Source organism: Gopherus evgoodei, chromosome 10 (genome assembly GCF_007399415.2).
Source record: "Gopherus evgoodei ecotype Sinaloan lineage chromosome 10, rGopEvg1_v1.p, whole genome shotgun sequence".
In the NCBI taxonomy this organism is placed as follows: Eukaryota; Metazoa; Chordata; order Testudines; family Testudinidae; genus Gopherus; species Gopherus evgoodei.
Genome location: NC_044331.1, coordinates 23,871,028 through 23,883,179, shown reverse-complemented (window position 1 = coordinate 23,883,179; position 12,152 = coordinate 23,871,028). Strand labels below are relative to the sequence as shown.

Genomic DNA, 12,152 nt, shown 5'->3' with positions numbered 1-12,152 from the left:
CTTTACCATGGTCTCCTAAACCATTTTACATATCTTAATCTTTATGAAGAATTTCTAGAACCCAAATCTTGCTCTTCTGTATCACTAAAAGTATGACTGGGCCTCAGTTTCTAGTATGTTGGACTACAGAACTACCTTAATGTAACCATGTTTATATATCAGCGCTTATTTGTCTAACACAGGCAATTAAAACGTACTGTTCGAAAATTTTAACTCCTTAACAAATGCTTGTTTCAATGCCTTGCATTTCTGAGCAAAGGTGATTTCTGTGGGAATTAACTTTGCATCTAGAAGACAGCACTGCGATAGTAATCTTACCTCAACTTGGCCCTTAATGCCCACATTTTGATGTCCAAAGTTTTACTAGTAACTTTAAATAGGAAAAGACCAATTCGCTAAGCTGAAACCATGTTTTAATGTGTCTTCCTTTTGGAAGGCTTTCAGAATATTCGGAGAAGGCAGACTGACGTCCATGCATGAGAAATCAACTGACTTCACTGAAAGGTAGTATTTTTTTGGTTTAGAAGAGAACAGCTGTTTCCTCAAACCAATCTATTTTACTATATGCCTGATAATGTAGCAGATTGCACTTGATAGCTTGTTGATAGCCCTTTTCTAAAAAAAACAAAAAACCAAAAACACCCCCCCCCAAAACCTGTTAATATAAACAATCTTCCTCTTTTTAAAGGCATTCAATCTTCAATTTTCACTTACTCCATAAACCAAGAATATTTTCATATTTAGTCACTCAAATGGTGTGCCTTGTTAACGAATGCAAATACTGACCTTTCATGGTTGTATTTGTGGGCCAATCACATTCCCACATAAATGCAGCCTTTGGTATGAAACCTCTGATGTGTAAGTGAACCGGTCAAAGAGTGACAAAAGGCAAGGTGCAAGTCTTTCCAGTTGCAAGACTATTTTACAGCAAAATTTTAAAATTCTTCCACTGTACTGCAGTTTCATGCCCCTGCTGAAACAGATGTGACTTCATTCCTGTTGAAAGTCAGTGCAGTCCCTATGCCCTTTGAGTAGTTAACCAGCGAGAATAGACAGTTTAGATTTCTGCTGTCAGAATATAGATTTCTCTGAAATTCTAAATAATGGCATATCCTGTGAATGTAAATGTTCTAGCCTAATTCCTAAACAACCATATTGCTATGGACAAAGTTTACAGTTCTGTGTACTGATCTTCATTTTTTATGTTTATTTAGATCCTCTAGACCAAAATATCTGTGCTAAAGACCCCATCTGCAGCTTTGCTGAAAAGATCATATTAAGGAATGCTGGTACTAGTATTGGCAAACTAATCAATACCTAGAGGTATTGATTACCCAGTAAGTCTGATGGGCATTGCCACTTTGGAGGTGGTGGGACCAAATATGAATGGAGGCCTTGTATCCAAGACCATAAGTGATGTGAAAACCAAGTTGTGTACAAAAGCCTATACAATCCACTCCATAAAAGGGTGAACTCGTGCTGCAATTTTACTTAATATTTAAGTAGAGCTCCACCATGCAGTTTTCAAGCTGTGGCTTTCATTGGGTAAAGGATGTCTGTTGACCACAGCTTGAGCCTTCTCCCTGAATGTTGAAAGGTGCATGACTCTTCCTACGCAAAGCTGAACTAAGCACTAAATGCATGTTCAGTTACTTATTCCAGGAACAACTTTTTGTCTTGATCTACACCCCTGTGCAAAGTTGTATATGCACAGCATGCATTGAGATTTATTTATTTATTTTGAAAAAAACAAACCTCTACCAAACTTAAACGTGTGTTCCTTTATTTGAATCTGGCTTACAATGGAATATGGAGCATTTTTTGTTGCTGTCGTTGCTTTGGGCTCTGTCCCAACCTAACTAAAAGAGATATTTTCAGGAGTTATTTTTAATACTACTTTACCCAATAGCAAAATAGTGTGGCATGGAGACTTGCAATGACATTTTCTAGAACAGAAGTTCTCAAACTGGGGGTTGGGACCCCTCAGCGGGTCACGAGGTCATTACATGGGGGGGGTTGCGAGCTGTCAGCCTCCACCCCAAACCCTGCTTTCCTCCAGCATTTATAATGGTGTTAAATTAAACACATTTAAATATATTTACTGGAGGGGGTCGCACTCGGAGGCTTGCAATGTGAAAGAGGTCACGGGTAAAAAAATGTTTGAGACCCACTGTTCTAGAAGCTGGATGAAGGACTTGAGAATTGTGAATGTCTTTATTTGCTAAGTTATGAAATAGTGACATATTTAAAAAACCTACAAATAAAAACAAGCTTTAGTGGCCTGTTTTAATCTTTATGTAGCTTAAGGGTAACTGGTGTTTCTTTTAAAACTTTGCTCCTGTGTAGTTGTTCAGCTGTAGCCATTACTGTGCCTTTCTACTGCATGCTCCTAAGATGTACCTCTGTTGGTGAATCCTGGTGATATGGAGTTAGTTTGATGATATGGAGGCAGAAGTCCAACCTGTCTAGAATACAAGCCCTTCTTTACTGTGAAAGAGAATTCCCATTATAGTTGTTTTTAGCTGGATTTGAGTGAAACATTAAGAAAATAATGTCCAACACTTCAGAATGAAGCAGCTTCCAGTTACTAAGCATTCTTGAATATCTAGCCCTGTCATGTAAGTGCCTAAGTGGGGGCTGTGAACTTTTGTGAAGATTTGGTCAGAACTCTAGGATAGTGTTTCTATAAGCTCAAAGAGGTGCTGTTGGCTATTAGCACTTTTGCTTAAGGATGTGATGAATTCCCATTAGAACATATATAGCAGGGTCAAGACAAGTTTTCAAAAGGCTGGTATATTCCAGCATGCAGCTTAAATGTCTATTTTCTGAAAGCTCACAGAAACCCAAAACTTAGTACAGACTGCTCAACACATCCTATGGCTACATCTGTCTCAAGAGTGAGGGATGTATAAAAGCGTGTCTCTTTCTGCCTGTCTCCTATGGTAAAACCTCCTCTAGTTAGTAGTCAGAGGCTTTTAACTATGACTGGCATGTGAGTACTGGGTGAGAAGGAAGCTGTCCTTGCTTGTTTCCCACAACTAGAGACCATAGCGCAGATTCTTGGAATGCATGATGAGTTTAATATTGGGAGGGGGTGGAGGAATATAGCCTCTGCTTTTTGTTTCGTTTGCAGAGCTGACTATGTATAAGTCCAGGCCATGTCCATACCAGCACTCTTGTTGGTAAAAAAAAAAAAAACAAAACAAAAAACAAAAACTTGCTGTTGGTCCGGGGTGTGAAAAAACACCCCCCTGGCTGACATACTTTTCACCAACAAAAGTGCTGGTGTGGACATAGCCTATGTTACATAGTCAACTCTGCAGAAGAAACAGAGGCTCTCCCACTGATAGAGCTACCGCTGCTCATTGGGGGTGGTTTAATTATGCCGCTGGGAGGGCTCTCTCCTGTCAGCATAGAGCAGCGACACATTAGACCTTACAGCTGTACCGGTACAGCTGTGCCACTGTAAGGTCTGTAGTGTAGACATAGCCTTAGAGAGCTGTTCTGAGTTAAACTGCCATTGACTCCAAGGACCCAGTCCATCAGCAGTAGACAAGTAGACAAGCCATTCCATGCCACCTATGCCAGCAGCATGTATTGATTCAATGCCACTGGATGACTCCCCCTATCCTGCAGTGGTCCTATGGCCAGCTAAAGAATCCAAACGTTATAGTATGACACAAAGAAAGCTACCCTGCACATCAGGATCTGGGCCTACAGGCTCAAATGGAATTATATGGGGCTGAAGTTGGAGCAGAATTTCTCTTCAACAGTTGAACCAGATCACAAAATGGGTGTACGCAAGAGAGCTTTAAATGACTAGGTAATGCTTTTTTTTTAAATCTTTTGGAAAAAATTTTACTTCTACTGTATTTTCCTATTCTAAATGTCTGGAAAGATAACTCGCAACATTTTCTCTGCCTTGATTTGAAATCCAGTATAAAATAGTGTATATGAGAACCCTGTCAAGTGACTGATCTAGGTATATTATAGGCAGGTTGTTCCTAAAAACTGTCACCGCCTCTAAATCCCTGTCTTGAAATCCTAGTTCAGATGGAATTGTGCCCAGCCACTAGTGTGTGTTGGGTACAGGCAAATATTTTTTTGTAATTGTAATTACAATTGGATCCTGGGCTCCAACTGTGAAGGGCTTGTACAATAATCCACTGTTCAATTAAGCTACTGAAAGTAGACTTTTTGGATTGCATTTAACGTATGCATCATCCCAAAGAAACAAGGTAGGTTTTATACCTGAGCAGATGCACAGAGAGCAAATTCAGGTCTTTTAAAAATCAGTAAGTTCATGTACCCAGATGGAGTGAAAGATGAAAGTATCAGAGAGGAGACAAGTATGTGGGCAATGATGACAGAGAATAGAAAAAACCAGAGGGCATGTCCTGTGGTCAGGAAGACACAAGCTCCAAGGGAGTGAGAAATTCAGTGAAGAATATAGGATAAACAGACAAGAAGAGGCCCATAGGAAATGCTGGGAGGGAAAGGACAATGATCACAGTTTAAAATTAGACTTAAAAAACACTAACTTGTAAGGGTTATTGCTTATGAATGCTGTTTGACGGTCCTAAAGTACATTTGCTGTTTATCCACAGAACGGCTATGAGGAGCAGCTGTGTAAACTTCTCAGCCAAAAAGCCTGAACCTTGAACTGGAAGATTAATTGGCAGGAATAAGAAGGTAGTTCATGCCCCTTCAAACCATAGCTTCTTGCTGGGATGCTGGTTCTGATAATGGCAACCTGTCTCCTAGGAACTCGATGATGATAATTTGATTAATAATCATGGAGAGATTGACAGAGTTGAATATATTCCTTTGATTATTACTCTTCATTAAACAGCTGCAACTTCCTGCTGAATCAGCATCATAAAATATGCTAATTTTTTCCCCATTCCTCAGCTCCTTTCTGCCCCCTTCCAACATCAGTAGGTACTCCTTTTAGCACATGATGATCAAAGATCCAGGGCCCGTATTTAAGATGTTTGAAATCTGGCTCCATTCTTTCTCCAGCTTTTTCCTTATTTCCCTTTGCTGTCTTCTCTCTCTCTTCTTCACTTAGCAGAGGTAAGGAAGAGAACACTGCTAGTGGTCAGAGCACTAATGGAGAGTCAGGAGACTTTGGTTCTATTCTTGACTGCCAATGGCTTTGTGAGATTATGAGCACATTGACATTTTGTGCCTCACTGTAAAATGGCTAATAATGATTACCCCTCACGTTTGTATGATGCTTTGAGATTCTCAGCTGAAAATTGCTCTTTAAGCACAATTATCCACCCCATCCAAAGGTCCCATTTAAAAGATTAAAGTGTTGGAAGTTTGCAGAGCCATTAGGGTGGTGATTAAAGCTCTGAGAGGGTGTGTTTTAATAACAGGCCATTTTGAACAATGTGGTGCATTCCCAAGGAAAAGGAAGAAAAATGTTCTTGGAAGGTGTATAGTTTCATTTCTATTCCCAAAGAACTTTTGCCATAATCAATACTGGAAGAGACTCCCAACTATTTATTAAGCAGTAAGCAAGTATGTGTACTGCACTGCAGCTCTCCTCCCAAGACTCAACCTGAATGTGGACTCTAGTGCCAAAGCAACAGCAGCTGTGCACAGGCTTCACTACTGCTGAGATGATTCTCTTGACTTCCACAGAGGAAGCCATAGGTGCAAGTCCATATTATGATGGCCATGTGTGGCCAACTTTTGCCTTCTCTTCCTATTACAATCTGACAGATGCTCAGTTTTTCAAAGATGTGCATATCCCTATTTGGATCTGCCAGGGTGGTGGGATTTGTTTGCCTAGCTTTGGTACATGTAGGTTCTTAAGAACTTGGGCCTATAACAGAGATTGCCAAAAGCAAGGGGCAGGGCATTATCTATCCGCTTGTTGGTCCCCATTCACTACACGATTGGCCTAAGGAAGAAAATTTTACAGAGCGGTTCCCAGAAGTGAAGGAACAAGGTACAATGTCCTCGTCTGCCTTCAAGGCAGGGCTGGATTAACCTTTTGTGGGCCTGGCACCAAACATATTTGTGGCCTCCCATGGAGGCAGTGGAGCAGGGCAATAGGGAGGTCAGGCCCTGGAGCAAGGGACCAGGCAGAGGCAATGGGGTATGGCATGGGGTTTGCCCAATGTGAGGGCACTATTTACAAACTCGCAGTTGCCAGATGCACAGTGGCCTGCCTGGCCCTGTGCTGGCATCATGCCCCTTCCTCTTAGGGGTGGGCCCATGCCATGTCACACAGCTCCCCAGCCCAACATTCCCCAACTCCCTATGGCCAGAGGGCCCCGGCCCCACTATGCCCAGTGCTCTCCCAACCTGCCTACAAATACACAATGCCTTGCACACCACCACTCCTGCTCACAGCCCCACCACAACTGCCCAGCACTGCCCCCCTGAACCCACAGTCCCTAGTGTGTGCACACACACCTTCCCCACCCCCTCACAGCCTGACCCACTCCCCCCACCCCCTGCCTCTTGGCCGCACTCACCAGCCTGCTGGGAGGTGACTTTGCTGGGCTGAGCTGACAGTACAGCCAAAGATGGCCCTGGGGCCAGGAATTGCTCCATCCCTTTAGGAGTGGTGCAATCAGGCAGGCCCAGGGCCTGCCCTGGCTGGGCTCCCTCAAGATACACTTGCCTGGAGGGGCCCAGCCAAGCCCCCCACATTGTCTTCTTGCTCCCCTCCTTCCCTGGCTGAAACTGGTCAAATTGGTCCCTTGGGCTTAGTTCTCCCCTTTAGCCACCACCACCTGAGGGGTGGCTGCCCCAGGCTCTCCCGTGAGAGATTGCACACAGGGCCAGCTTTAGGACGTGTGGGGCCTAATCCGAAAGAGCTGCTGCCGAAGATGTTGGCAAATTCGGCAGCAGCTCAATCGGTTGCCACTGTTTCCGGTGACACTTCGGCAGAGGGTTCAGGGCCCCTCTTCCGGCCTCTGAGGAGCTCTCTTAGGCACGGGGCCCAATTCCCAGGAAGCGGTGGAATTGCCCTAATGCTGGCCCTGGTTGCACTCACCAGGTAGTAGTGGTGTAGATCTAGCGTCTCCAAATTGGGAGGCTGCACTGAGGGAGTCCTGGGGGTTAGGCAGTCAGAGGGGCTGGTTCTTCTCTCTCCACCCTTGCTGATGGATGGAGGGAGAGGGAGAGGAAAAGGGAAACAGAGCGCGCACACCCCTAAGAGAGTGTTCACGGTTTAGACACAGTGGGCAGGGGCAATTCCCCCCGCCCCCCGTAAGAAGGAGGGGGAGACACCGCCCTGGACAAAATTAAGTAGAAAAATTAAATGAAAAGCAATCCTTGTTTCCACTGCTCATCCTTTAGCTCGAAGGACCTGCTTCCCCCTCGCCTCTGCCGGAGCTGGCTGCTCTCTCAGCCTCCAGCTCTGGCTGCTCCCCGGCGTGGCCCCCCGCCCCCGTGGAGCCGGGAGGCAGGACGCACCGAGCAGCAGCCGCGGCCCGGCTGACAGAGGCTGAGCCGGGGCTGTCTGCTCCCGTCCCATCCCTCATACCCACAATGCACAGAGCGGAGCAGCCCGAGCCCCGTCCCCGCAGTACAGGTAACTAACAACATGGCGAGCCGAGCCGGGCGGGCGCTCTGAGCATCCCCGCGCTGCACACCGGGCCCGCGGGCCGCCAGCGGGGGCAGGGCGAGGCAGGGAGCAGCTGCGCCTGCCTGGCCGCCGAGCCGAGCCGCGCCCGGGAGCCGAGGGCGGCAGCGCGATGGCAGTCTCCGAGCTCTACACAAAGGTAAGGACCGGGCTCCCCCCGCATGCGGCCGGGGAGCGGGTGGCGGGGAAAGAGCCCCCGGCGGCGGGCAGCAGCCTCCCCATGCGCCCGGGGCTGGCGGGGGAATGAATGAAAAGGGTGGGGGAGGGGTGGCGGCCGGTCCCTGGAGCGGGGTACTGGGAAGGGGCTAGCGGACCTCTGTCCCCTTCCTCCTGGCTCTCCCCATCTCAAGGACTCGCCGGGGGGCAGCGATTGTCCTTCATGCAGCCCCGTGGCCAGCACGCCAGCGGCTCTGCAGCGCTAGGCAGCCAGGAAGTGACGGAGCCAGGGAGTGAACCTCGCTCATGATCTTTTCCAGCAGCATCTTTCCCACTTCGCCTGTGCCCCCTTTCTGACCTGAAAGTGAAAGGGCTCAGGGAGAGGGAGGGATAGCATCGCTGTATGTACCAGTGTGGACATTTCCTTATCATGTGTACTGCCACCTCTTTTTACCTTGTTCCTTCCAAATATGGATACACGTCTGTTTAAAAAGGACTAATATTCATAATCTCCATTGCATGTTTGCTTGAACAGTTACCTTCTAATATATTTTCACTGGCTAAGGATGTCACACTGACTTGATTGTAATCAGATGGCTTTTGTTTTACTCCACATGCTAGCTAAAGAATTGCAGACTAGGAGATACATGGATTTTCATCCTCTGTTTCTGTTCGTCTGTAGGGATATGGAGGCAGTGGACAGTTAGGTTATACTAATGGAGTGAAGAGACAGAGATATAAACCTCCTGGATTTCACAGGAAGAGGCATTAGTCACTTTGATGCTCCATTGTCAATAAGTCAGGCTCTGAGATTCATACTGGTGATTTTTTAATGTAAATTCTACTTATAGCCTTCCCATATCAGACATAGCACAAACCACATTAGAACAACCATTTCAGCATAGCTGAACAATCAATACTCTAGGTATGTGGCCGTGGTTATTTTTAAAATGACTTTTATTTTTTATTTTACAGTGGTCTCTGTTGTTCAGCTATCATGATAGTTTCTAAAGATATTGTCCAATTCCTTAAAACCTTCTGCTGAAACATACGAGGTAGAAAGCCTTCTAGTATTAAAACCAAGGGTGCTCAAACAATTTTTACAGTGGGAGTGCTGCTGATGGAAGCCACCTATTGGTGTTTGTTATTACTACTTCAAGACAGGGTGTGGCAGTACCCCTAGCTTCAGCACCACTGATTAAAATTAACTTTTTTGGTGACACTGCACATTTAGATTATATTGACTCTTGGATTTGATTCAGAATCTCTAGTTCCAGCAGTGGGGCAGTAGACTACTTTTTTTAGTAGGGTACACTAGTCAAGCAGACATCATCTCCTAAAGTTTTTACGTCTTGTAATTTAGTATCTCATCAGTTCATGCATTGGAAAGATCAATGTGAAAGCAGTATGTAGATTTTGATGACAGGAAAGATTGCAGATTAAGGTCTGTTGAAATGGACATGTTATGTATTAGCAGTAAATTAGAGAGAGAGAGCATGTTAAACAAAACCTGGTAAAATCTGTGCTCCGCAGTTTACTTTATTTAAGGGTGACTGGGACCATTGTAATCTAATCTGATCTGCAGAACACAGGCCATAGGATTTCACCAAGTGATTCCTGCATTAAGTCAATAACTTCTGCTTGAGCTAAATCATGTCTTTTTGAAAGATGCCCAATCTCAAATCTGGGGTCACTTTTGAACATATTTGATGATGATCAGTCTAGTTCTTTGCTTAAGGAGGGAGAATGAAATGGAATAGCAAATTTGTGTTTTAGATGAGCTGAAATCTTTCACCTTGTTTCTGGTATTCCCCCACAAACAGAGAGATAATGGGCATTGCTTTGAAGATAAATAGTCAGTACAAACCAAACTCTTCACACTCTTTGTAGCAGGGCTTGAAAATTTCACTAGATACCTATAAAAGGCTGATACAAAGGACTGAATGCCGTATTATCCTGGGGCAACACCCTGATAGGAAGCTTAAGGTACATCTACACAGTAAATACCCATTGCTGGCCCAGATCAGCTGACTCGGAGTCATGGGGCTTGGGCTGCAAAGCTGTAAAATAGCTGTATAGACATTTGGGCTCAGGTTGGAGCCAGAGCTCTGTACCCCGCAAGGGCTGAGGCTCCCAGAGTTCAGGCTGCAGCCCAACTTCTAACATCTACACAACAATTTTAGCCTCTCAGCCTGAGCCCCGCAAGCCTGAGTCAGCTCAGCCACAGGTCTTTTATTCCAGTGTACACGTACCCTGAAAAGAGGAAAGTTGCCTTCTGCCTCTGGTTTGTAGGCGTCTAATAAATGTGAAGTGCTCTCAGGCTGATTAAAAGGGAAAATGTCTTTTCCCCCCTTCACACTCACCTCAGTTTTCTCCATATATCTACTCTCCCATTCCCCAGTTTAAAATGTTTAGGTGTCCTCCTTAGCATAGCAGTAACAGAGTAAAATTGGCAGATTCTTGATTAATGAACATAAACAATGGATTTAAAACCACAGTAGGCAGAGGTGAAAAAGACCTAATAAAATAAAACAAGGGCTGGGTATAATCCCCAGTAGAGGATTTAAAAAATAATAAACTAAAATCAGTCTCACTCCTTGAAGATATCCTTTATGCTGCGGCCGCAAACTCTTCTTGCCACCTTTAAAACCATATGCTTTCACGTCTCTCCACTAGAGGTAAGCACATTCAGGACAGTCACTTGGGACAGTTCTTCCAAGTACACAGGGCTTCTAATTGGAATGAGACTTAACATAGATACAAAGGGACTTAGCATAGCTTCTGTATCTTGGGATAGGAATTACTTTAGGACTGGACCAAATATTAGGTAACTTATGTGGTGTTAGAGGTTCAGTAGTGCCGTGGAAGGATCATACTTGGTATTACAGGTATGTATACTGAATACCAAAACCATGAAATGTGGAGCTCCTTAGCTCAGTGTGTGGGCAAATTATTTTGAATTAATGAAGAGGTCCATTACTGCAGCAGCAGCAAATGTCTCGAAGTCCTGAAGACTTTGACTTCTGTGGGACTCTATGTGAGGGTAAAAATGAGCCTACATGATTCACTTTGCAGGAACACATCCTTAGGCCTTTTGTAGACATACAGTTTGAGTGCTAGTTTTAAAGAAATCAATTAAAAAACGTTGTTAAATTGGAGCCAATGCGCCCCCCCCAGCATTTACACATGTACCCCCCCCACATAACAACCTAAGTAAAATTATTAATATGGACTCAATCCGCAATAAGAATGGCCACACCAGGGGCTGTTCTGTTTTTAACTGAATTATCTCCTAAACTGATTTTGTTAAATTGAAACTCGAGCCACGTATAGATTTGTTTAGATCAGTGGTTCCCAAACTTGTTCTGCCGCTTGTGCAGGGGAAGCCCCTGGTGGGCTGGGCCAGTTTGTTTACCTGCCGCATCCGCAGGTTCGGCCAATCGGCGGCCAGTAGGTCCCTCGGCCCATGCCGCTTCCAGCAGCTCCCATTGGCCCGGAGCAGAGAACTGCGGCCACTGGGAGCCGCAATCGTCTGAACCTGCGGATGTGGCAGGTAAACAAACTGGCCCGATCTACCAGGGGCTCTCCCTGAACAAGCAGAGGAACAAGTTTGGGAACCACTGGTTTAGAGTGTAAAATACTTGAGCCATGAGAGGCCTGTCTTTTATTTGTTCTTTGTGAATTGTCACGCACACTTGTGGGCATTATAAAACAGTAATTTGTTCTCCCTGGGGGACAAGAAGTAAATGTTCTATAGTAGGGTGTTTTGAAAATGCACAGTGAAGTCTTGAGACCTTACTATGGTACTCTGCTGTGAAAGGGATACTGTCAACTTGAAATTAGAATGGGAAAATGTAGAGAGAAGGGCAGCAAAAATGAACAGGGGTATGGAACAGCTTCCATATGAAGAGAGATTAAAAAGAGTGGGTCTCTTCATCTTAGAAAAGTCAACTAACCCAAGATGATATAGAGATCTATAAAATCATAAATACAGTGGAGAAAGTGAATGAGAAATTGTTATTTATGCCATTACATAACACAAGAACCAGAGGTCACCCAATGAAATTAATAGGTAGCAGGCTTAAAACAACCATAAGGATGTACTTCCTCACACAATGCACAGTCAACCTTTGCAACTCATTGCCAAGAAGGGTGGATAAAAACCAATGACTTTTTAAAAAAAATTGTTTGTTTTAATTTAAATCAGATTTTTTATTTAAAATTTTTTAATATAAAATCCTTTTTGAGGAAAAAACTATCTAAAGATAGTTTTAATTCAGATACATTATAGCTCAGATATCTCATCATGGAATAGGGATTATATATTCTAATTCTATAGTAAGAGACAATATAGTCATGTAATATTTAAGAAAAGTTTTGTAAATGA

General features: G+C 44.3%; 1 protein-coding gene across 9 annotated transcripts in view; it reads left to right on the top strand.

Annotated features, from left to right (window-relative positions):
• Positions 1-7,671: 7,671 nt before the first annotated feature.
• The window catches only part of MYO5A (myosin VA), a 204,223-nt gene continuing 199,742 nt past the window's right edge, over positions 7,672-12,152 (top strand). For all 9 annotated transcript variants that reach the window (XM_030577446.1, XM_030577444.1, XM_030577439.1 and 6 more), the window contains exon 1: positions 7,672-7,748. In XM_030577446.1, coding sequence (XP_030433306.1) covers positions 7,722-7,748 — 27 coding nt within the window. In that variant the 5' untranslated portion in view covers positions 7,672-7,721. The remainder of the gene's footprint in view (positions 7,749-12,152) is intronic.